Here is a 25,740-nt window from a genome sequence, read left to right on the forward strand (position 1 = left end):
CTTTGTTGTTTAAGAATGAATTGTAGGAAGAGGATAATTAATTTAATCCATGTAATTGTTCTATTAAGTGTGTTTTTGTAAATCACGCAGAACGCCAGTTCCTTGTCTTGAGCAGACTGTGGTCTAAAAGAGCATATGGGACAGCAGGATGGTTCGACGCCTCTCTGCAGCTTTACATGTGGCTCATCTCAGCCACTGGTTGAGCCACTTCTTCTTCCCTCCCCACATCTCTGACCTAGCTAACTTATTTCTGTTTTAGTTTTGGAAAAGTTCACATTTAAAAGGCTACTAGAAGGAATAATTTTTAGCATTTCCAGTCTTGGGTATTTGCTCTAATAGCACTGAAAAGCAAAAGCACTCAACCACTTTTCTTGTCTTCTTTTTTAATGTCATCCCTCTGCTCTCTCCCTTCCCCCTTCTAGAAGTAGCTTGGCTTTAGTGACCCTTTCACAGCCAAGTTTCACTCTCTATTTCTTACCACTGCTCTGACTGCCGCCTCCTGCTTGAAGTAATTTATAGTTTACAAAGCTTATCAACTTCATTATCTCACTGTAATTATAATAAGCTTCGGAGACAGACGCAAGTGTTACTATCACATTTAAAATAGGAAAACTGAGGCTCAGAGAAAACCGACTGGTCCAAGGACATGCAGTTAGAAGTAGTTTAATCAAGAGTCGACCTAAGGCTACAGTTTCCCTGTGGATGCCTTTCTTTCATATCAGCAGCTCTTTTCCTTAAACCTTATATTACTGAGCAAATAGTTGCCTGTTATTTTCAAGTACAGAGGGTTTAATCCATTAGGATAAATTTCTATTCCTGATATTACTAAAATTCCTCCTCCTGAAGTTACTAAAAATAGACAAACACAGACTCAAACACTACTCTATTCCTCAGTACTACTGACACAAATATTCTTGGGTTGGTCCAATTGTACGCTAACACCTCACTTAAGGAGAGGTCACTTATCTCACAACATAAACTCTCTGGAACATAACCAAGGAGAAAGTGAAGGGAGAAACAAAACAAAACTATGAGTCCTTATCTCTTCCACCAAACCTTTACTTGCATTTATCACCTTGCTTTGCAAACACGGCAGGTGCTCAACAAATGTTTGCAAGTTAATGAATTTCACAGCGTATACGCCAAATAAAATTCAGATACTTTATTCACAGGAGAGATGTTCAGGCCCTAACTCAGCACATATTTATTCTGTATTCAGAAAAACATCTCTGACAAGCCTGGTTATCTGGTTTTGGTACCCACACAACAGATTAAAGAGTGGGCTATAAGGAGTAAGTATACTCAGAGAAATAAAAAGTAAAAATAGGGCTTCCCTGGTGGCGCAGTGGTTGAGAGCCCGCCTGCCAATGCAGGGGACACGGGTTCGTGCCCCGGTCCGGGAAGATCCCACATGTTGTGGAGCGGCTGGGCCCGTGAGCCATGGCCACTGAGCCTGCGTGTCTGGAGCCTGTGCTCCGCAACGGGAGAGGCCGCAACAGTGAGAGGCCCGCGTTACGCAAAAAAAAAAAAAAAAAAAAAAAAAAAAAGTAAAAATAGACAGCTTAAAATTAAATAGAAGGAAAGACAAACAATAAAAACCACATAAGAACTCAAAAAGCACAGCAGTGCAGGGGCTAGGTTCAAAGCAGCTCAGAGTCCTTGAGAACAACTTGGGATATTTTAGCATAATAAAATATTAATGATTTTCCTAATAATCACTCAAAAGAAAGCATTTTGCTTCTTAAAGGTATAATCATAAATTATTTGGGAAATTCAGTTATATGGAAAAGTGTATTCTTTGAAGACAGCAGAAAGATGAAGTATCACTGTGTTTATTTTCATATACCATACCCAAAGACAGACCATATGTGGAATGTTAGCTTTGGGTGTTGAACTTCCATTGAACATGAATTAGTTTCCTGTTTCATAAAGGTAAATATAAAATAGTACCTCAAGTATTTAGATATTAACATTGAGCTTTTCCAGTATTATATTATTATTTTACATTAAGTAACTACCATGATTTGTGGATTAGTAGGACTCAACGTCCCTTGGAAAACCCATAATATTGTGATTTCCTAAAATCATTCCCATCTTCATACAGCAAACAAAAATTCTATGTACTACATTTGAATATCATGAACAGAAAAGTAAATGGTGAGTTTACCTCTGCAGTGCTCTGGAACCGTTTAATCATCTCTCCTAGTTGGAGTTTTGTGTCCTTCCAGTTGTCCTGAAGTAGACTGATTCTCTTGTCAATTGACTCTTTAGTTTCCAGGTGAGTTGTGTTCAGTAACTTGCCCCCAGCTTCCAGGGTTAGTGCATAGGTTGTCTGCCACCTCTGGAAATGAATTTCTTTATTCTTCAAAAAAAAAAAAAAAAAAAAAAAGTAATTTGCTTAAGCCTCTGATGTGATCAAAATGTGACTCTCTGCATGCATTTGTGTGTATTTCCTTCAGAGTTTCTCTTAAATGTTAAACTAGATATAAATTAGACAAATCTGGTTGGAACACACACACACATACATACACACTCATTCACACCAAAGGCTAATATTTTTATTGAGTAGACAGCATACTACCAAATGATGTGTTCTTAAAATAATTTCCAAGGGTTGGTAAGAGATAAGATTTTAGTATAATGATTAGAAGTATAGAGAAATTAAAAATACACTTCACAGAATAAAAGACTACAATATAAATGAATCCAAGAGTATTAAGAAAATGACTGGAGTATTAGATCCAATATTAAGAGCAAATACCCATTACCATTATGGTATAAAGAGTCAGGCTGCTCCTAACCCACAAGGTTAGAATGTGCACATTATGCTAAACAAATTTAAAAGGAGAGAACAAATAAAAAAGGTAAAAATACAAAAATAGACACTTAAGAACATAAATATACACATCAGTGTTTATACTAAAGCAATAGCTTTAAAAAATTCCATTTGGATATCACATAGGCTTTTCTTTAAAAGGGGCTGAAACCAGGAATTTATAATACAAAAATGAAGTAAAAACTTTATAGTTCCAAAAGCATTTGGTTTCAGGAGAAAAAATTAAATAGCTTTTATTTCTGTTGCATATATGATTTCCTTTATTTTCAAATTTCTCAAGGGAGACATAATATGGGCATTTTCCAAAATGGAAGCTGATATTAAAAAAAAATCAACAGAGCATTGATTTATAAAGATATTTCAGAGAATACTCAGGATAACCCAAATGCAAAGGAGAAACACACACAAGAAAAACTGCAATTCAAGGAACACACTGCCCCTCCACATTTGTCCTTCTAATATGCAGTACTGCTCAACACAGCCACTGTGATAGATGTCTGTTAGCCATTTCAAACTGAACTCATCAAAAGACCTGGTTCTTGTCTAGTCTCCCCTGATTTGGTGAACAGCACATTATTCACCAAGATGCTCAACCCCAAACCTAGAGTCATCTGGATTTAGATTTTTATTTACCTGCCACATCCAAACCATAAGCAAGTCTTGTAAACCCCACCTACAAACATAGTCTTTTTATCTTCACTGTGATCACCCTTGTCTTATCCATCCTAAAAACTACCCAAGACCATTGAAATAGCCTAACGAGCTATGGCAGACTGTATTTCTCACAAAATGGCCACAATATTACCAGCCCCACATGCTCTTCTAGAACCTTCCCTCTCCCCCCTCCTCTTGAACCCATGTGGGCATGCATGATGGCCTTGATTAATAGAGGATGGTAGAAGTGGCTGACGTCTAAGGCTAGGTCTAAAAAGGCAATACAGCTTCTCTCTGGATCTATCTTTCTTGGGACATGCATCTTTGAAGCCATGAGCTGCCATGTAAGGAGTCTGGCTACCGAAAGCCTCCAAGTGGAGAGCCCACAGGGAACAAAGCCCAAGGAGCCCCAGCTGCTCCAGTTTCTGGCTGTCTGAGCCTTTCCAGCTCAAGTACTAGACATGAAAGTGAGGGAGCCTTCAGATGAGTCCAGCCTCAGCCGTCATCTGACCGGAACTGCCTGAGAGCCCCCTGCAAGAGCCACCTAACAGCCCTGACAACATCCAGAACCGTGAGAGAGAATAAGAAACGTTTGTTGTGATGCAGCAATAAAGAAGTAGTACACTGGCATTCCTGCTTCTTCTCTGACCCCCACCGACCCCCAAACTATCTTCCTCAGAGCAGCCAGAGGACATTTAAAAACTACAAATCGTATCGAGCTGCTTCCTCTTCCAACTTCAACGGCTTCCTATTATCCAGACTGACATCCGGCTACCTCACCTCCCTCCAAAATGCTCCTTCCTGACCGCCTATCGAGTCCGTTTTCCATCACTGCTGTCTCACTGGCTACACTCGTCACACGAGCCTTCTTTCTTCCTCTGCTTTGCTCAACTTGTTCCCATCTTGGGGACTCGGGAAAACTCTTCCCTCTGTCTGAAGGCTCTCCCACCAGATCTTTGCGCAGCTGGCTTTTCTTGTCGTTCAGGTTACAGTTTAAATGTTGCCTCCCCAGAGATGACCCAGTCTAAAGCAGTCACCCAGCCTCTCCATCACCGGCCCTGTTTTAAGGACCTACATATGCCATGTTGCAATCTGATATTTCCTTTATTTTTTGATTTGTCTGATTTCCCCCACCAATGAGGCAAATTAGTATTTTCTTGTTTGTTTATTGATTTGTCTGATTGCCCCCACGGGAGCAGAGGTCTTCTCTTGGTCCACACTGTATACCTAGCACTTAGAACAGTGACCAGCAAAGACCAGATGTTCAGTTAATATCTGAAGCCTAGATAAATGAATGAGGCAAGCAAAGGATTTCAGAAGGGTGATGTTTTGTTTAGCTGTCCCTCTACAGTGAAGTGTGGTTCGACAGCTCAATGCAACATGCCCTGGGAACTGCCAACTAATTATTCAAAGTCCTGTGCTCATCAAGCAGCTTTCTGATTGGAAACGTTGTTGCCTAAATGAACTCACCCTTCAAGAGTAAGCAGGAGTCCCACTGTAAGTTACTACTTTGTGGTGGTCATTTCTACATTAGTCAGTGCTTTAAAAGTCCATCACCCCAAACTTCCCCACTCTACCTACCCATCTCCAGTCCGTCTCTACTCCCACAGCCCAAGAGAGCTTCCCTATTTCTGGATGAATGGATAAGCTTGGGTTTCTGCCCCCACAAGGCTAAGGGATAAGGCTGAGTAGGGTCCCCATGACCAGCTGGCCTCCCCATCGCAGAAAGCACACTTGAACGTCACGGAAAACACAAAACCTGAGGTGAACGAACATCTTCCAAATAAAGAGCACCCTGCAGTTCCCACACTGCTGCTGTGCCTGTCCTACCTTCAGCTCGTGGATCAGGCTTCTTGTTTGGTGGAGGCTGGAGCAGTCCTGGCTCTTCACTGCAGGCAGCAGGTGGCTGGTGGAGGCGAGGAGGCGGAGCAAGTCCCCCTCGGAGGTGGTGAAGTACTGCCACTGCCTCCCCAGCTCGTCGATGTCACTCTTCCTCTGCCGAACGCCCTGGGCAGCACTCTGCCACCGCTCCTTCAGCCTCGTGAACTTCCAAACAAGTTCCGGTCTTGGGAAAAATAGATGGTTAGAGAATGCTGACATCGACACGTAGAAAAAATAACTATCAACGTGTAATAGGAACTTAGATTTGCCATTTATGTGCACAATTTACAGGGAAAAAAAACTTCTTTAAATCTGAGCCCCATTCAATGTAAACATGATGGGGAACTTGGGGCTGGGGCAGGGGCAGTGTGTGGGCTGGTGAAAGGTGTTTATCACAAGATAATTGCACATGGCCTAGTATTTTGCTGGCATGCATGACAACCACTGCCTTAAACAAACTTAGGCTGTTTTAACACAGATTATGCCAAGTGCTTTATGGAAAACTAAACATGGGATCAATGGGAAACAGATGAACAGATGGGTCCCTTGTAATTTTATCAATTACTTGAGGGTTGTATGCTACATAATTTCAGCAATAAAGAACATGCTTTCTGCAACTACTCAACTATTTCTTTCCCAGATAGACAACGTCCTTCACATGATAAATAAGGCCTTTTATTTATTATGGAAAAGTCACACTTTGTTGTACTGATCAGATCAAAACTAGTTAATCATCCTGAAATTGGCTTGGATTTTATTACTTCAGAGCTAGGAGAAATGGGTTTTATATTTCTTAGTTATGTTGTAAGAAGATTCAGAGGTATATGGGTGATCATGGGGAGGAAAATAATGCCTATGGAGACATTTGGAGAGGTCACTTAAGGCCAGGCCCCCTCGGGCTCTGTCGGCAATTTCCGCAGCTATGCAAGCAGGTACATTTACTGTCACCAGGCTGCCTAAGGGGCTCTGCTCAGCCTGACTGGAACTCCCCAGAGACCCCAACCTCATGTACACAGCATAGAAAGAAGTCTCTTCTTTCACAACTGTGACATAGCTACCTACTGGGAACAGCAGCACTTTGAAATTTATTTTTATTTATTTATTTATTTTTGCGGTACGCGGGCCTCTCACTGTTGTGGCCTCTCCCGTTGCGGAGCACAGGCTCCGGACGCGCAGGCTCAGCGGCCATGGCTCACAGGCCCAGCTGCTCCGCGGCATGTGGGATCTTCCCAGACCGGGGCACGAACCCATGTCCCCTGCATCGGCAGGCAGACTCTCAACCACTGCGCCACCAGGGAAGCCCTGAAATTTATTTTTTGAATAGCAAAACATCATGAGGCTGAAGGCAGAGAGGAAAACACACTATAGAAAAATCCTTTGGGGTAAAAACTTAGTTAATGGTACTAGTTGGATGGCTGCTTGCAAAGCATCTGGTCTGCTAAGCCCACCCATCTACCATAGGGAAAAGGGCCCTTGATGTTTTTACAGCCATGAAGCAAGACTCCATCCTAATATAAAGATAGAAGACTGGCCCCATGGTGGTCTACCAATGACATGGCCGCAGGCACTGATGTGGTCAAGATTCACATGGTGGAAGGCCCGCCAGGCTGCATTGCCTTCCACATGCCCACAACCATTACGAGTCCCAAAGAGCTTACCTCTTCTCTATTTCTGCTGTGTCCAGGAGTTGTAAGCACTGGGTGACATAAGAGTCAGCAATTGTCTGGTTTATAGAAACTTCAGCTTCTAACATCTGTATATGAATTAAAATATGGGAATTGTTTTTGTGAATTTCCTCATAAAATCTAAGCTCACAGAGGATATGTGAGGTGATTAATTTTCAAAAGATTTGAGGCTAACTGCAAAAAATGCTTAACCATCACAACAGCACCTATGAATATAATTAGAAGCAAATAGGTCTAATAATAACTACATCTAAGGCCCATTATTGGGCTTTTTCTATTTGTTAGGCACGGAGTAAAACATGCATTGTCTCACTTATTCCTCAACCTTACGACTTAAGTAAATACTATCAGACTCATTTGAAGAGGAGGAAACTAAGATGTTCGGTAACTTATCAAAGTCACCCAGCTTTGCCTGGACAGATTTCATTTTCAGTGGATGATCTTAATGTAACAATGCAGACTTAAATCTGTTACACTAAAAAGTTACAATGCACTAATCATGCACATTTTGGAAATGCAGGATCTGCCTATAACCACAAGGAGTACTCTCAAATATACGTCAGCATCAGCATGGGGAAACTCCTCTGTGAGATTATTAATGCTACAATTATAATTATACCAGGCGCTTCAATACTTTACAAAACTATTCAGTGAAAATGCAAAGATGACTTGAAGTATTTTAACATGCTCTTGGTAAAGTGGTATCGTGTTCGCATTTATGCAAAAGCAACGTTGTGCTAGAAGCTTCCACCTACTATAGAAAATCTAGGAGTTCTGTCATTAATAATATAGAGCAGCAAAACAAAATTTTGAAATTTATGAAATGTGTGAGAATTTTACAAATGATCCACTAAATCAAATGAATCTGCTCAAATTTTACAAATGATCAACCAAAATCAAATGAATTTGCTCAGAGACATATATTCTGTGTTTAGGGATTGAGGGTTGATAGGTACTCTCTGTATTTTACTTTATTTAATCTCTCTTCCCCTGAGTCCTGCCCCAGGGTGAGGGGTCCAAGGTGGCAGAGAGCACAGGTTTATTTACCTCATACGTTTTCTGCTGTTCCAGGAGAGCAGGGAGGCTGTCAGCAATGTTCACCTTGAGCATCTCTTCTATCTTCTCCAAAAGCTGGACCCACTTTTCACAGCAATAAAGAAACTTTTGATTCAATCCGATCCCCTGAAGTTCACTACGAAGGTTTAAAAACAAACAAAACAGAGCCGTATAACAATGACATTACTGAGCTCAACTGTTAATTGTGCCTTAATTGAAACAGAATGGGAGAGCTGGGCTGTTCCGACCTGCAGCGTTCCAGTGCTGTCGCCGTGGCCCGAACCCATTGCCGGTTCACATTCTGTAATGTCTTGACAGCTACGTCACTAAGTGGGAGCTTGAGGCTTACTTCATTCAAATGCTCAATATCAGGTGACTGGGCTGTCAGTGCCAGCACATGATTCTGTGAAATAGAAATCAAATTCCAGATTTTTGGATGCCAGTAAGATATCTGGATTATGAAAAGGCTTCAGAAATCCTACAGACCTTCCTTATCTCAAAGAAGAGGGAAAACTGGGGCCTAAATAGGTAAACGACTTGCCCACAGTCAAATAGCTAGTTAGTGTCAGGATCGGACCTGAACCCAGATCTCTCAACCCTGTGCCTTTTCTAGAACAAGCTGCACACATGGCCAGAACTGAAACAGCCCAGGAAATAGAAAGTGATCTCAGATTTCTGTCTTTGAAGAAGATGGAAGTGAGCTTTCTTTTTTAAAGGACCCATTCTGGACCTTCAAGTCCCATTTAGTCTGCCAACAACTTGACCTTCAACAGAACGTGCAGTTTATTTACAAAGTAAATGAAAATTCAATCCTTAAAATAACCCTAGCAAAGCATGGTAGTTATACATCAATATTATGGTGAAATCATAGGAAAGCAAACTCACCAAAATTTTATCTTTAAGACAATATTCCAGGGACAGCCTCTAGGACAACAATATATTAAGCAAACATCCTTCACCATATCCACGTTCTCACTACAGAACTCTACCACAATAGTCTAGGTCAGGGTCAACAAACTTTTACTGTCAAGGGCGAGATCATAAATATTTTAGCCTTTTATGACCCATATGATCTCTGTTGCAAATATTCAACTCTGCCTTTGTAGCATGAAAACTCCCATAGACAGTACATAAATGGTGGAAGGGCATGGCTGTGCCAGTAACACTTTATTTACAAAACCAGGTGAGGGGCTGCATTTAGACCATGTGCCATAGTTTGCTGACTCTTAATCTAGGTTATGAATATTGGTCCTTAGGAGTTTGCAAGATCCAGAATTCTTTAATTCTTCCATTCATCTATGTTAACTATACTAAACTTACTAAGGTAATAAAGAAGGAAAAAATATACCATTAATTTAATAGGGCATTTTACTTTTTGATCTTCAACTAACCAGAAAAATTCAATTCATCTCAATAGCCAACTGCTAGATTATTTTAGTTCACTGAAGCTAACTAGTAAAGACTTCAAGATTTAAAAGTCTACTAAAATTACTGAGGCATATTATTAAAATAGATCTTATGACCCAGCAATTCCACTTCCGGGTATATATCCAAAAACAACCAAAAACACTAATTTGAAAAGATATATGCAACCCAATGTTCGTAGCAGCATTATTTACAATTGTCAAGATATGGAAGCAACATAAGTGTCCATCGACAGATGAATGGATAAAGAAGATGTGGTACATATATACAATGGACTATAACTCAGCCATAAAAAAGAACAAAGTTTTGCCATTTGCAGCAATATGGATGGATTTGGAGGGCATCATGCTAAGTGAAACAAGTCAGACAGAGAAAGATAAATACTGTATGATATCACTTATACATGGAATCTAAAAAATACAACAAACTAGTGAATATAACGAAAAAGAAGAAGACTCACAGATAAAGAGAAAAAACTAGTTGTTACCAGTCGGGGGGGCAATACAGGAGTGGGGGAGTAGGAGGTACAAACTATTGGGTATAAGATAGGCTCAAGGATGTATTGTATAACATGGGGAATATAGCCAATATTTTGTAATAACTGTAAATGGAAAGTAACCTTTAAAAAGGTATAAAAATTAAAAAATTAAAAAAGAGAAATAATCGACAAATAAATTGTATATATTTAAAGTGTATGGGACTTCCCTGGTGGTCCAGTGGTTAACACTCCGTGCTCCCAATGCAGGGGCCCTGGGTTCGAGCACTGGTCAGGGAACTAGATCCCGCATGCCACAACTAAGAGCCCACATGCTGCAACTAAAGATCCTGCGTGCCACAACTAAGACCTGCCACAGCCAAATGAATAAAATAAATAAATATTAAAAAAATAAAAAAGCAAAAAGCAAAAAAAAAAAAGTGTAAAAAAAAAAGATCCCTATGTTGTCATACTTTTCTAGATCTTAGGGAAAACAGGTCAAGAATGAATGGCATATCAATGACTGTGCTCAAGAGTTAAGATGCACATAGATGACATTAATTCACTTATTTTTTATTCTATGGTGAACCTGAGCCCTTAGGAATGACAAATATTGGCAATACCAGGAATAAGTCAGGATTTCCTTCTTTTTCTTGCTGGTAGAGTTTATCCAAATTCTCTTCTTCATGCGTAATGAGACCTTTTAAAGAGCCCAACTGGTCCTCAAAATCCTTGAACTGTGATAGAACAAACTAGAACAAGAGAAGTTTTCATTAGAAACAATTTTCATGTGCATCTATAACAGAATCAAGCGCAGCCTTGTGATAAAAGTCCAAGCTGTTTTCAGCCCTAAGCAGTTCATTATCTTGAATCCAGAACACTCCTGATACTCACTTTATGCCTTTGGCAAAGTATGAAGCCTTCACAGGGATGAAAAGATCAGTTGCTTGACAGGGGCACCTAGAGGAATCCTGCTAGCTAAATATTCTTTCCCCGCTGTGTGATATTGGAGCCCCATGGCCTTCTATTCAGCTTTTTGATAGTTCATGCATTAAGGTTTTCAAAAAGTGAATTAAATACATAACAAATGGCCGTGCTTTAAGCAGCTACTCTATGACTCAATTACCACACTTGGAAATTCAAATAACTATGAGATCTGAACAGTGCATGAAATATATCACTTTAACATGTTGAATAAAGAAGAAATGTATGCTTAAGATCTGCCCATTGCCCATGTGACTGAAGAATCACATGACTGAAGAATCATGTCAAATGGTAGATATGTTTAGGGCATCTTTATTCTGTGGTTTCCCTAAGGTGCAGCCCACAAAGCACTAATAACTATCACTTCTCAAGATATAAGGAATTGAAGGGAGTGTGCAAATGTCCAAGACTTCAACTTGAATAGAAAAATAAGATGAACCTTAAATTCATTTGTTTTCATAAGCAGCATCTTTTCCAAGTAGGAAGCCCTCTGGAGGGAGTGCATTTGACCAGAGAGGAGCACGTGGGTGTTGGGCTCTGCAGGCTGTGGGAATCGATCCAGGAGAGTGGAATCCTGGAGAAAGGCTTCTTTTGTCTTCTGCACATCATGCTGCAGCTCCTGGAGAAGAAAAAAGTGATCGCAAAACATTTCCTCCTCCTTTCCCAACAAAAATCCCCAACTCATGCCACTCCATCAACATCTAGGAGAACTTCTGCCCTGAAATAGTGGGTGTGGCTTTTTGTTACTGTTTATTTTAAAGAGATAAAAAAGCTAAGCCTTCTTTATATGATATCGCTGGTGCTGTTCTGAAATTTGTCAGTTCAGAGCTAAAAGTAACCATGGATAAACAGAGTTGGGGCTTCTAGTGTACAGAAACTGGAGATGACTTGGGTACAGTCTTATGTTTTATATTTCTAATCAGTGAACACTTTAAGGATCTGCTTCAATGCATTTTAAGAATCAATCCAACCCCATCCTCTGCCTGACACTTCGTGACATAAGTGGATTCATTTGCAGAGAGCATAGAATTTCATTGACCAAGACGATTTTAGGGCTACTCCAGAAATATTGCAACTGTGAGAAATTTCTGTTTTTGTTGTTTTTTAAATGCCAACAGATTAGATAGAAGTTGATCAGAAATATGGTTCATATCTGTTGGATTCTTGTCTCTAATTTAATTGGTTAATACTTCTTTATTTGACCTATAGTATTAAAAGATACAAAATGTATCCAGTCACCTAGTTTAAAACTAGAAAGTATTTGCTTTCTAGGCATTCATTAACATAATAGAATAAAACCACAGAGGAAAGTATACAACTCTTAAATAATAGTCTAAAAATCATTATATCCACAGAAAAGCCTTATTAACATGGTGGTGAATCTAAATGATTATTCATTTAGATTAGATAATTATTTAGATTATTTAGATAATTATTCATGATTATTTCTAAATCAAGAGATTCAACATCTACTATTCTTAGATGACCACATTCAGTGGATATATTTCTGCTTTTATTGGAGACTTTGTATGAAGCTTTGGCTTTAGAGATTTATCTGCTAGAGTGAAAGGGGAGATTTGGAAGGAGGTGGTGTCAGGTGCCCCTGACCCAGCTACCTGCTGTGTGGCCCTCACCTCTGAGCCACCACCTGGCTCTCCCAACCCCACACGTCCCTGTCGTGCCTGTGTCCTACATGGTCTGCTCACATACCTGTCCTGGCCCACTCCTCCCTCCCTGTGGTCTGTCTAGTCCCTGGGTCATGGCCCTGTCTGTCAGGCTGTCTTGGCCTTGGTTTTCCCAATGGGCTTAACACCTACCTTTATGTCCCGCAGGGCTGGGGGCAGGATCTCTGCCAGGTTGTTTCCAGATGTGTTGATGTTTGCGAGCTGTTGGTACTTTGCTTCCTGTTGCTCCAGTCTTGCTGCAGCTTCAGCGTGAGCACTGTTATATGCCTTCCAGAGCTGTAGCGGGCTCTGGGCCCTCTGCAACTGGTCTGCAATGTCTTGGTTTACCTGCGTCCACCTGTCAGGGCAACATGAACAACAGGAACCCCATCCATCCTTTCCTTTGCAGCAAAAGCACAGTGCCCACACTCTACCCATAAGTTAAGAGCAGATAGATTAACAAGACGCGTTAATGTTTTTTCAAAATTAACGCCATCATTAATATATAAATAGAATTCCAAATTAGGATACTTCATTGACTTTATAATTCTCAACAAAACCTAAAATTTGTGACTGGCAGGAAATATCTATTGTATGATGAATGTCTCTTAGGCAAAGGTGAAGAAAGTACTGAACTGTTTGCCTGATGAAACTTTCTCCACATGGGAGGGCCTCTTATCTTATAGAGGGGGTCTTTAGTAGGCCTTATTTAAATTGTGTTTATGTCAAATTTATTTTCTAATTACAAAAGCAACATGTTCCTTATATAAAAGTAGAAATAAAAAACAATATATTTTCCTACTTCTCAGCAAAGGGTATTTATTTTCTATTATGTTCTAAATTTGCTAATGTCTTAACGTTTTGTAGAAATACAGTATGTTGTAGGACTAATTTCTTTGTGGATTGAGAGAAAAAAATGGCAGATATTACCTGGTACTTGATAATATTTTATTTGTTCTTTAGAGAAAAGTTAATTCCTGTGTATTCTCTTTCTACTTAGGCCAATTTGCATCAGAAAGTTACTCACTTGGTAAAACTGATCTTAGTCACATGAGAAGAGAAATTGTATACCCCTCAAAGGATACTAGCACACAATATATGAGGGAAGGCAGCAGCAGAGTACCCAGGCCCCAGATTTACATAGCTGGTCTCCATGGTGGGGCCAGGCTAAAAATCAACTCCGGAGTCCAGGCGAACTTAACTAGAGCTGTTGATGAAACCTAGTTAGAGACCTCACTTTTAGAGTAGATACCACCAAGTTATGAACAATTGTAAATATTAAAAGTATTTTTGCATCCATGAAAATTAGCTAATTTTGTGGTGCTGGCACATTCACTGGTGGTATGATTTGTTTTTTGGATTCTCATTTATATGCACTGTTAAACTGCTACAAAAACTAAAAATTGTAATAATAAGAAAAATAAGAAGTTATTTTCTGTAATACATTTTTCATTCTATTAAAATTGAAAAGTAGAAAAAAGTACAAATTTAAAAATTTTGTTTTTATTCCATACTATGGACTGTAATATCTTGTCTTTCTTTCCCATTTAACTTAAAAAAATTTTCCCATGTTATTAATAAAAAATAAGTAAGCCTAAGTTTATTTTTTTTTTTTATTTTTTATTTTTTTTTCGGTATGCGGGCCTCTCACTGTTGTGGCCTCCCCCGTTGCGGAGCACAGGCTCCGGACGCCCAGGCTCCGGACGCGCAGGCTCAGCGGCCATGGCTCACGGGCCAAGCCGCTCCGCGGCATATGGGATCCTCCCAGACCGGGGCACGAACCCGTATCCCCTGCATCGGCAGGTGGACTCTCAACCACTTGCGCCACCAGGGAGGCCCAGTAAGCCTAAGTTTAAATGGCTGTACATAAAGGTCTATAAATGGTTTTTAATTACCAAATTCCAGCTTAGTATGGATATTGGAATAATTTTCAATTTTTGCTTCCAAAAAGAATGCTCAGATACAACTTTGTTCAAAGGCTTTTTTCTGTATTTCAAGATATTGGTCTTAAATTAGACTTCTTAGAGAATTATTGGGTCAAAGAATATAAATATGTAAATATTTTTAAGGTTATGGATATATGTTCAAATTGCTTTCTGAAAGCGTTATAATATTTACATTCTCACCCAAAACACATGAGAATGCTTGTTTCACAATATCCTCAACCTCGTTAAGTGGGCGAAAAAGGTGACAAATGGCATTAATTGCTTTACTTCTTTGTATTTCACAAATCTTCTCAGAACCACCTGTTTTTAAACAAGATTTTCCCCAATTATAAATACAACATATGCTCACAACCCCCCACAAAACATGTGTGTTTAAATCTATCCATACCTATATTGAGATTGTCTACCCATCTACCTACCTACCTACCTGTCTATAAAGAGAAAGTAAAAAAAAACACCTGACATCTCATTAATCTAGAGATAACTACTGTTGGCATTTTGGTGCTATTTTCTTCAGTCTTTTTCAATATGCCTTCTGATATATTCTTGTGCCAACAACTGAATGTGTATGTGCAGTGGTGACAACTGAATCCCTTTAATAGCAACCTGAACCACCATATGTTTTGAGGGAGGCCCCCATTACTGTGTGTGAAATTAGATACGTGTCTGTGTTTATCTTTACCCTCCCTCCTCCCCCTCTTCCAATAAGGACTGGATCAAGGGCTGAGGACACCACTGCAGGGTACATAAATGTGGTGTCCCTTGTTCAGCATATATTCAAAGTTGGTTTATAGGAGAGGCTGAATCTGCATGAAGGAAGGGTGGAGAAGGCCACTGAGGGTAGCTTAATCTCTTCACCACTGTCTGGAACAAATCAGCTTTGGGCCAACTTTCATATCCCATCCAGCTATATAAAAGCCTCACAATCAACTAGGGCCACACTCCTTAGAAGGAGTTTTCTATCGTAAGTAGTTCATCAAAGAATTCCTCCCAACCTCACAAATATCTCCTGAGAGGTATTCTAACATCCCTTTACTTCCACCTTATAATGTTTCCAGTGAGACAGACTGCCCATCTGGCCACCCCTTAGCCTGTTTCTGCCTGTTGACTTTGGTGCCCTTGAGGACCGCATTGGGCATTTAGCCTATGCCCGCTGAACGTGGCTACATTGGGGCTGTACGTAGGACATTTCTAGATTGATTATACCAAACACTTGTACAAGGCAAGTAATAGCCTTCACAATGTCAAATCTTACGTGAACGAGATCCTTCAAAGCAGTAGAGACCAGAATAGTATGAAACCAGTTATCTCAGATGATTAAGAAGGCTTTACCCAGCCTACGTCCCTTCATTTGTCACACGTCATTAAGATAAAAATATCTGCTCTACCATTCAAATTGCATCTTAAAGTGTACCTTGTGTGAGTATTTTGGCATTTCTCTTGAATTATTTCAGCAACTGAGGGGCAGTAATCTTTGAGTTTTCCAATAACCTCCTGGAGTTTCTTCCAACTCCCTTCACTGCTCTCAGCTTCGTCTTGAAGAGTCTAGGAGGACAGAGCAGGAATGTCAGTTGCGTAACAGCCTGGCCTCGTCCAAAGAAGGCAGCAGCTGGTCAACACTTGCCTCTGTACCACAATAATGTTAACACTCAAACTTTAATAGGACAGGGAACAATTATCAGAAATGTGAAGAAGAAAACTGAGAAGGCATTCTTTCATGGGGCTAGCACTTGAAATAGCATACTTAAAAAAAAAAACACCCCAAACCCAAACCTTTAAATTGTGAAATAATATGGACATGAAAGATGAAGAAAAATTCACAGTATACTTGTACCAAGTTTCACTCATTTGGTTCATGTCATTCATTTTGAAATTTCAAGTTATGCTTTTGATGCTGCTGTTTAAAATACTGTTTCGTGTTTCTCTGTGGAGAACATAACAGTAATTGTGTTCATTTCTGTGCTTTCTTCCATTGGAGATTTTCTGCCAATGATGTATTGTGCCAAGATCGGGTTAATATACCTGAAGGTTCTGCACCTGGCATCTTAAGGCCTCTAATGATAAAACCACAGGTTTGCTGTGTTCCATGCAGTACCAGAATCGGATCGTCATCATATTCACTTCATCATAGAGTTTATCATAAATCTTCCACTCCTGTAAAACAGACTGCATGGAGGTCTTGAGCTCATTGACCTACACAAAAAGTAGAAACATATTTAGGAAATCATCGGCAAGAAGCTCTCTCATCTTTTTTGTTTCCCCCTCCTAAGGACTCTACCACTGTATCCAATTTAGGCATTTTTATTTGAGAGTGGAGCTTCAGTGATTCACTGAAGGTGAGAAGGGTGGGTCAATGAACAAGAAATATCAAAGAAGGCTAAGTTTTAGAGTAGCTGAATGGAAAAGAGCCCCGAGACCAGAAGGATCAGCTCAGAGAGAGTTCAGCCTACAGAGGGACAGTCCAGGGAAAAAAAACACTGAGTGAGGAATCAGAATCTCAGAATATACAGTTCAGTGACACCCTATTAGCTTTCTGACCTTGGGCAAGTTATTTAATCCTTGAGCCTATTTCTTCATCCACAAAACAGATATAATAAATGAAAACATAAAGAAAATAGTGTCTGTGAAAATGCTCTGAAAACTGTAAAGCATTATAAATGTAAAGTGTTAACCTGTGTTACCTGGCACTTAAGTCTGGTTGCTACTGGAGTGCAAGCAAAGCTTGGAGAGCATCATGCTTGGCCAAAATGAAGGGCAAGTGCAAAGTAGGAGGAAATGCAATGGTGGCCATATTTTATTCTTTAATGTGTTTTGATAATTATGAAAGGTTGAAAATTGAAGCATTTAAATGATCTCTGACACAATCGAAAAGATACAAGTATATAAATCTTTATACATTATGTAAAGAACACTTATATCTCAACAATAAAAAGACAGCCAAACTCAAAAATGGACAAAGGATTGAATAACCATCTCTCTAAAGAATATATACAAACAGCCAATAAGCATATGAAAAGACACTCAACATCCACAGTCATTAGAGAAATAGAAATCAAAACCGTGAGATACCACTTCACATCCACTAGGACGGCTATAATCAAAGTTGGATAATAACTAGTACTGGCGAGACTATGGAAAAATTGGAACGCTCATACACTGCTGATGGAAATTCAAAGTGGTGCAGCTTCTGTAGAAAAGTTTGGCAGTCTCTCAAAAAGTTAAATACTGTATAGAGTTACCATATGACCCAGTAATTCTACTCTTAGGTATATGCCCAAGAGAACTGAAAGCATATGTTCACAAAAAAAACCTATACACAGGGCTTCCCTGGTGGCACAGTGGTTGAGAGTCCACCTGCCGATGCAGGGGATACGGGTTCGTGCCCCGATCCAGGAGGATCCCACATGCCGTGGAGCGGCTGGGCCCGTGAGCCATGGCCGCTGAGCCTGCGCGTCCAGAGCCTGTGCTCTGCAATGGGAGAGGCCACAACAGTGAGAGGCCCGCGTACCGCAAAAAAAACCAAAACAAACAAACAAAAAAAACCTATACACAAACATTCTTAGCAGTGTAGGAGGGTTTTAATGTCTCCATATCCTTGTCAACACTTGTTACTGTCTGTCTTTTTATTGCAGCTATCCTCCTGCAGCCTGTGAGCATCTTGAGGGTAAGAACCATTTATTTTCTTATCATTGCACCCTTGGCAGTGAGCACAGTGCCTCACAAAAGATACGTTAACAAATGACTCACACAGATATGTTAAGCTCACCCCTACTTTTCTGCCTGAGTCCTGGGGGAAGAATGAGGCTGAGGGTCACCTATGGATTTCAATTACATGGGTTATTCCCAATTCTCTCTTGGAACAAATGGTTGAATGTAGATTTTAGTAGATGACAAATAATCCACAGTAAAGACTCTCTGGGAAACATGGACACACCTATAACAGGTTTACAATTTCTCCCTCCATTTGTGGGGAAATGTCAAAGTTGCAGTGTCTGAGGATGCCTGTCCTTTGTCTTTTGGTGTTCTTCCTCCCAGAAGGGGTAAATGCAGACTTTGACATGCCTTTCATACAATTACCAGACGTCTTCCACAGTCTTCTATGCTTTCTCCTCACCACGTGCTGTTTCTCCCCACCTCTGGAGTTTTCCCTGTGCTGACCACACTTCTAGCTTAATAGAGGCTATATGCGATAGGATCACGCCCTCCCTGAGGCATCTCCCTGGGTGTGGGGAATCTGAGCTGCTTCTTCATAGCTGCTCCTGTATATCTGGCCAAGAAACAACGCCAGATGCTCTGTTGGGTTTGGGGTTGGAGGTGGAGACATTTTTGTGTGTGTGAGTACATTAGACAAAACAAAGATAACCAGGTGGATTTCTAGCTTGCCAAGGATGTAGGAATTTGGCGGCTTTGCCTCTTATTATCCAGTGAAGGAAAAAAATAAGATAGATCTGAAATGTTTTTCTCTACTTCACTTCAGTAGTTTTCACAGCAACTTTTCAGTTTTTGGTATGGAGCGAGTGTCCATTATTAAACAAGAAGTAAGATAAAAGAAGGATACGTGGAGAGAAATAGTACACTGTAAATGAATTCTAGTACCTGGTTGATAACACTGTTTTTCTTTTGAAATAACTCATCAATTCTGGATGCTGTATCTTCCAGCAATGGCATTGTCCCACTCTCTGAAGTCAGGTAACTTTGTCTCAATTCATCCAATGCTTTGGATCTAATTGCAAGTTGATTTTCTATATCCTGGAAGGGCAAAAGGAAAAGGTTTTCATATGCACAATATTACAAAACAATTAATAAGGGGTAAGAGGTAAGAGTCTGCACTTTTCAAGTAATAATGCCAATAGAGTATATAATTTAATAACATTACACAGAAGACATTTTAATCATATCACACTCTCAATTCAGTTTTTACAGTGAATTTTTATAATATGAATTTACAATATTACAATATGAGGTTTTACAATACTTTCCATTATTACATGGCTCTAGATTTTAGAAGAGTCTAGGTAGCAAGTCCTTATCATCATGGTATAGTAGAAAGAGTCTAGGAGATACAGTCTCCATTCCACATCTGCCCTGTACTGGCTGTTGGACCAAGTGTTAAGTCATCAAACTGCCAAGTCTGCATTTTCCCATCTGGAAAATAGTGATGACATCCCAGGCCTGAATAACTTAGCACTCAGGTGAAAGCAGGGCGGCCGGCTGGGGGTGCTACAGCACTGAGCTTCCAGTCAGGAGGTGGCTGTAAACACTCTAAAATGGAAATGGCTAGTGGGTAGTTAGAAACAGGATACGACCATCTGAAAAGATCTCTTATGGAGGTGTTGCTGCCCATATACTATATCCAGTATCATTCTGTAACCTTCTAAGTAGAACAGGGGTCTGAGCCGACTTTCCAGCCCCAACAGTGAGGAGCGCCACGCCTTCCTGTAGGCGGTGCAGAACCCACGTAACCTGTGCCTTCTACAGCTCTGGGACAGTGGAACTGCTCTCAACAGGAGTGACACAATCAGGGTGGTGGGGAAGGAGGAGTAAACCCATGGGTGAGGGCACCTCAAAGACCAAGTGACCTGGCAAATGATGACTGAACGAAAAAAGGGCACAGCCAACATGCTCTGGCCCAAATGGGATTTAGACAGTGGTTCTGAGGGAAAAGTAGTCCTTTGAGAACACATTACACAGTAGGTAAAATAAAACCACTTTCCTCTGAAGAAACAGAAAGAAGTACTAAAAATCATGGAGACTTCAGAGTAATTTTGTAAATACTGGAGAAATTAATAAAAACACAAAAACTGGAAAACATCTAAATCAAAATTCCTGTGGAACTTTTTTTTTTTTTTTTTTTTTTTTTCTGGCCGCACAGTGCGGCTTGTGAGATCTTGGTTTCCCAACCAGGGACTGCACCCAGGCCACAGCAGTGAAAGCACCGAATCCTAACCACTGGACTGCCAGGGAACTCCTAATATTTTTTTCTTAGGAGTAGCATTCAAATCTCTTAAGAGCTACAATAACCATAAAAATACTTCTGTTTATCATTTAAAAACAGCATTTTGCAATTCTGTAAAACACATGGACACATCTATTTTATAGAAGAAAGTAAGTACCTGGGGGCTTTGAGGAGAACCCTCAGAAACTATAGCAGCTTGCCCTGCTCCCTGGGGCAGGTGTGGTAACTAACAGCCTGACCAAGCCACACTGGACAGGTGCTGTGTGTCTTCTCACCTGACAATCCAGGAGTGTCTTCTGCACCGAGATCACACTTTCAGGTTTTTGTAAAGTGTTCAGTCTCTCCTCTTGTGCCTCCATCCAGTTGTTCAGAATCTGTATTTTGTTTTCATTCTCAGTGATACTTTCCAAAAGTTGTTCTAATTGTTGTATCTACCAGTTATGAATAAGAAAATAAAATTTTCTTATTTTAAACCACATGTTTAAAATGTAAATGTCGTGATATGTTATTTTTAATAGGATAATTTTGTTTCTTCTCAGATTTCTAACGTTTTGCACAAGATTTCCCAACAACTTTTGGAATAAAGATTCATAAGTCAGGAAATATGAATTATTTTCCCCTTTTAAAAAAAAATCTAACATTTGAAATGAAAGCTAACCTGATAAGAAAGCTGGCTGTTCTGGAGTTCCACAATATCTGTACAAAATAAAATCATGTTGCTAACACTCAATATTTTTTCATTGTATCATCTATTGATATACGTAAAGCTTAAGAAAAATTTTTTTCCCTAGACTCTTCATTAGACTCACTTAAAAACTGTCAATATAAAGAATATCACAAATAATGCATCAATTTAATAAAGTAATATTTTTTAAATGTCTGTGATTCTTCTCATTTCTAATGCTGACAATGTTTATTAGGTTACAAACATAGTATATATAATGTTTTATACTTCTTTTCATATGCCATAGGCACTTTCTATGTCATGACTTGTATTAACTTAAAAGGCTGCCCAGTATTTCATCAAATGGACACCATATAATTTGATTAATTATTTCTCTCGAGTTGGAAATTCAGGCAGTCTACATTTTTCACCAGAATAAATAATGTTGAATTGAACACTTGGTGCACATATCTTTTCCTTTTTGAAGAACTATCTACTTAAGATAAATGTAAAAGAAGTGGACTGCTGGGTTAAGAGATAAGATGATTATTATGGTTCTTGAAATTTTCTGAATGCTTTCCAAAAGGGTATGTAAGCCATTATCTGCAGTGTATGAATGTGAAAGCCTTGGGCTTTTATCTTTATCTTAAGTTTTTCTAATTTAGTAAGTGTATAATGTTATTAATGTTTATTCCAAATATCTGACAATTAAAGTGGTAACCTTTCCATATTTATTTGCCAATTATAATTTTCTCTTTTGTGAATTATCTGCTCATGTTCTTTGTCCATGCATGTACTCAAATCTTAATTGTATGGATCTATTTGTATGCATTCTCCACACAATAAAGAAATCAACCAATTTTCACTATTGTATATAAATATTAAATATTTTCCCAAGAATAATTTTCCTTAATCTTTTCGGTCATGGAATGAAAATCTACCAAGAAGCCATATACATTTTTCTTCCTTTTTATAATCTTTCTAAAGCTGAAATAGCTTCGCTGCTTTTTAACATCTACTTTCACAGAAAATGTCAAAAGTTGTGACCATTTAGTAGCCTCATGTAATACTCGACATCTTCTTAAATAACATTTCTCCTCTTCACTTGCCTAAGTCAATTTCCCACTAAGAAATTGCAAAGAAATATAAAAACCATTTCCAACTCTTATATGCACCAATGGAGGACAGGATTTAAAAGGGCCTAGAATTGAGATGATTATTAGATTTAACTGTAAGTTAACCAGACAAATGTCTTTTTTTTTTTTTTTTCTTTTTTTTTTTTTGCGGTACGCGGGCCTCTCACTGTTGTGGCCTCTCCCGTTGCGGGGCACAGGCTCCGGACGCGCAGGCTCAGCGGCCATGGCTCACGGGCCCAGCCGCTCCGCGGCATGTGGGATCTTCCCGGACCGGGGCACGAACCCACGTCCCCTGCATCGGCAGGCGGACTCTCAACCACTGCGCCACCAGGGAAGCCCTCTTTTTGTTTTTTTAATTAATATTTTTGGCCACTCCATGCAGCATGCAGGATATTAGTTCCCCGACCAGGGATCGAACCCATGCCCCCTGCAGTGGAGTGTGGAGTCTTAACCACTGGACCAACAGGGAGGTCCCACAAATGTCTTAAAATTTTTCAGAAAGTGGTATTTTGCAAAGGCTAAATCACACATCAAGCTGTGACCATGAGCTCACCTTTCCATTCAGTGTTCCGTGGACCCGGTGCCATTGGCGGTTCATCTCTCCAAGATGCTCTGCAAACTCTGTTCTCTCATAGCGCTTACTTTCTACATCACAGGTGCTTAACTGAAGTAATGACTGGTTAACAAAGTCAACTATCCATTGTTTATAGTCCATTTCCATTCTAAACTCCTAAAATGAACAAAGAAAACAAAATTAAACCACCAAAGCCTGAATTGAAGTAGATGAACTGGACCTCTCCTTTGGTTCACTGTAGGGGGCGCCAGGCTCCCACCCAGTAATCAAAAGGCGCCTGTCTGGAGTTATGTTCTACCCTCCCCCAACCCCACCATGCATCTGCTTTATTTGAGTGGAGAGTCTTTTGGGGAATTACACATTCCTGGGAACAGAGAGACTCACCGCTTTCAAACAGACTGAAAAGTCAAAGATGGTACCATGTATGGTAGTTGCATCATAGGAACCAAAATCAAGACCCAGAGACTGACAAAGGGTTCCTGTGAGAGTCTTCCTGAGAGCTCCACTGGAATTCAGAGCCATCCTGTGGGCTCATGGGAATGACAGGATGGGAGGTCTGAAGTTAAGACTCTCCCAGAAAACCCAGGACACCTTTAAGGAGCTCTGCCAGTTTAGGCAGCTTCTCTGTTCCTCTGCGGACTGTCTAGGCCTCCCCGTTTGGATGACTTTAAGTTCTAGAGCAATCCTAAACCCTCCCAGAGCCAAGCATGTTTCTGTTAAGGCTGATACTTGTTGGGTTTATTCTGGCAAGTTCTAGCACCTCCACAGGAGACATCCAGGGGTAAAACTATTTGCTAGGTTACTAGGGCCTGTGAGAAAAATACACATAGACCCTCTACAGATTGTACTACTCACTGAAGTTAGGATGGGATAGGATATAAATAGGAAATTCTTGCTAATACCATGCTTTGTGATTAAGCCATTCATCTTCTGCCTACCAGAGGCTAGATCCATTAGCCTATGAGGTCTTGGAAAGCAAGGATCAGAGCCTTCATTCATCTTTGTGTTCCTAGTGGCAAACACCTTGCCCGGCACACAATAAGTGTTGGGGCGTGGCTTGTTAAATGTTAGTTAAATCTACCTGAAATCAAATATTGTGGAGAAGGCCACATTCCTATCTATTTGTAGAAGGATATCAACTTTTCCTTACGCATTCTCTTATTCAAAGAACATTTACTTAACACCTATTGGATGCCAGGTGTTGGGCTAGGTGTGCTGTTTCAGGGAGGTAAAGGAGGAGCCCCTGCTCTCAAGAAGCTAAGTCAAGGTGGGGAGATAGGCAAGTAAGAAAATAATTATAATACCGGGTGACAGGAACTATTGATAACACCATGGAGACACCTAATCCTGGAAAGTAAACTGATCTGGCTGGGAGAGTCAGGGTAGATTTCCAAATGAGAAGCTACTTGAACTGACTCTTGAAGGATGACTAAGAAGATTCCTACAGCTAAAAGCGGGACACTGGAATTCCAGGCCAAAGGTACAGCACGTACAAAAGCAAAAGCATGAGCAGGAGAGCGCCAGGAGCGGTGGAGGGACCGCAAAGGATTTGGTTCAGGCAGAGTCCAGGGTTTATGTGGGGAAATGAAGAGCCAGAGCCAGTTAAAAGCTTGGATTCTGTCCTGTGGTGATGGGAGCTACCAAAGGAATCTGGGCAGAATAAGAGCAAGTATACTAACTCCTCTCTCTAGAATCATCCACCATCCCATTCCCCACCCTTAGAATTCGTTTTTCTAAATAATATCCTCCATGTCTCTTTGTTCAGTATTTCCCTTCCAACTCACTTGCCTTCTTTATTTAATGAAAAGGCTTCTGGCTTTTTTGTATAATTACCTTGTACTTGTGAAGAAGATTTTTAACTTGAGATGCAGAACTCAGTGAATGCTCAGAGTCTTCATCTGCAGTATGATGTTCCACATTGTTCATCCAGTTAATCATTTCTGTTATTGCTTTACGAGATGGCAATTTCTCCATCTGAAGCTGCAAAATCAAAATGATTTCTATTTAATTACCTGCAGTTAACAAAATGAATCAGGGCATCACTTAAGATAATATCTGGTTTGATAAAAGGTCTTGCCACATAATTATGCAGGTTACTCACAAAAACAAACCCAGCATTCAAGCTCAGAATAAGTGACCCCAAAACAATGACAATGACCTTCACATAAACTAACACAGTGGTGCAGATAAACTGGGAAATAAAGTAATTAAGCCTGATTTCTCTCTTAAGAAAGATCCCACTGGAGGAGAGTCCAGTAATTAAGACCTATATTCAGTGGTGCCAGAGAAAAGATAGGCGATGTCAATGAAAATTACTGAGTCAGAGAAATGATTTTAAAGGAGCTGTGAGCTAACAAGTGAATGCTAATTCAAATGCTGGGTCTTTAAATACTTACCTGGTGAAGTTTTTCTTGGATGTCAGGAAGTTGAGTTATGAGCATTGTCCACTTTTGTTCAAACTGTGCTAAAGAAGCTCTCAGTGTCGCCGTATCAGCTTCTTTCAGGTGAAGAAGTTGGTTCCCAGTACTTAGAACTGCAGTTTTCAAGGAGGACTTTTCATCAAGTTCCTTTGAAAACTCCTAAAAGGAAACAGTTTTAAAGTTTAGAAACTTTTAAAATTTAAATGTGGCATGGAGGGACTTCCCTGGTGGTGCAGTGGTTAAGAATCCACCTGCCAATGCAGGGAACATGGGTTCGAACCCTGGCCTGGGAAGATCCCACATGCCGCGGAGCAACTAAGCCCATGCACCGCAACTAGTGAGCCTGCACTCTAGAGCCTGCGAGACACAACTACTGAGCCTCTG

General features: G+C 40.1%; 2 protein-coding genes across 2 annotated transcripts in view; one reads left to right on the top strand and one right to left on the bottom strand.

Moving 5' to 3' along the window:
• ESR2 (estrogen receptor 2) overlaps nucleotides 1-25,740 on the top strand; it is a 181,185-nt gene that overhangs the window by 106,419 nt on the left and 49,026 nt on the right. The window lies entirely within an intron of this gene.
• Nucleotides 1-25,740, bottom strand: part of SYNE2 (spectrin repeat containing nuclear envelope protein 2) — a 345,609-nt gene that overhangs the window by 50,321 nt on the left and 269,548 nt on the right. The window contains exons 81-95 of the mRNA XM_060096039.1: nucleotides 25,333-25,515; nucleotides 24,770-24,916; nucleotides 22,916-23,092; nucleotides 20,838-20,993; nucleotides 19,203-19,355; nucleotides 16,629-16,799; nucleotides 16,021-16,151; nucleotides 12,814-13,018; nucleotides 11,436-11,615; nucleotides 10,636-10,764; nucleotides 8,361-8,515; nucleotides 8,104-8,248; nucleotides 7,030-7,124; nucleotides 5,321-5,555; nucleotides 2,168-2,362 (exon numbers count right to left, since the gene is read on the bottom strand). Of these exons, the coding sequence (XP_059952022.1) occupies nucleotides 2,168-2,362; nucleotides 5,321-5,555; nucleotides 7,030-7,124; nucleotides 8,104-8,248; nucleotides 8,361-8,515; nucleotides 10,636-10,764; nucleotides 11,436-11,615; nucleotides 12,814-13,018; nucleotides 16,021-16,151; nucleotides 16,629-16,799; nucleotides 19,203-19,355; nucleotides 20,838-20,993; nucleotides 22,916-23,092; nucleotides 24,770-24,916; nucleotides 25,333-25,515 (2,457 nt within the window). The remainder of the gene's footprint in view (nucleotides 1-2,167; nucleotides 2,363-5,320; nucleotides 5,556-7,029; nucleotides 7,125-8,103; nucleotides 8,249-8,360; nucleotides 8,516-10,635; nucleotides 10,765-11,435; nucleotides 11,616-12,813; nucleotides 13,019-16,020; nucleotides 16,152-16,628; nucleotides 16,800-19,202; nucleotides 19,356-20,837; nucleotides 20,994-22,915; nucleotides 23,093-24,769; nucleotides 24,917-25,332; nucleotides 25,516-25,740) is intronic.

The sequence above is a fragment of the Mesoplodon densirostris genome, chromosome 4, assembly GCF_025265405.1.
Source record: "Mesoplodon densirostris isolate mMesDen1 chromosome 4, mMesDen1 primary haplotype, whole genome shotgun sequence".
Classification (NCBI taxonomy): Eukaryota; Metazoa; Chordata; class Mammalia; order Artiodactyla; family Ziphiidae; genus Mesoplodon; species Mesoplodon densirostris.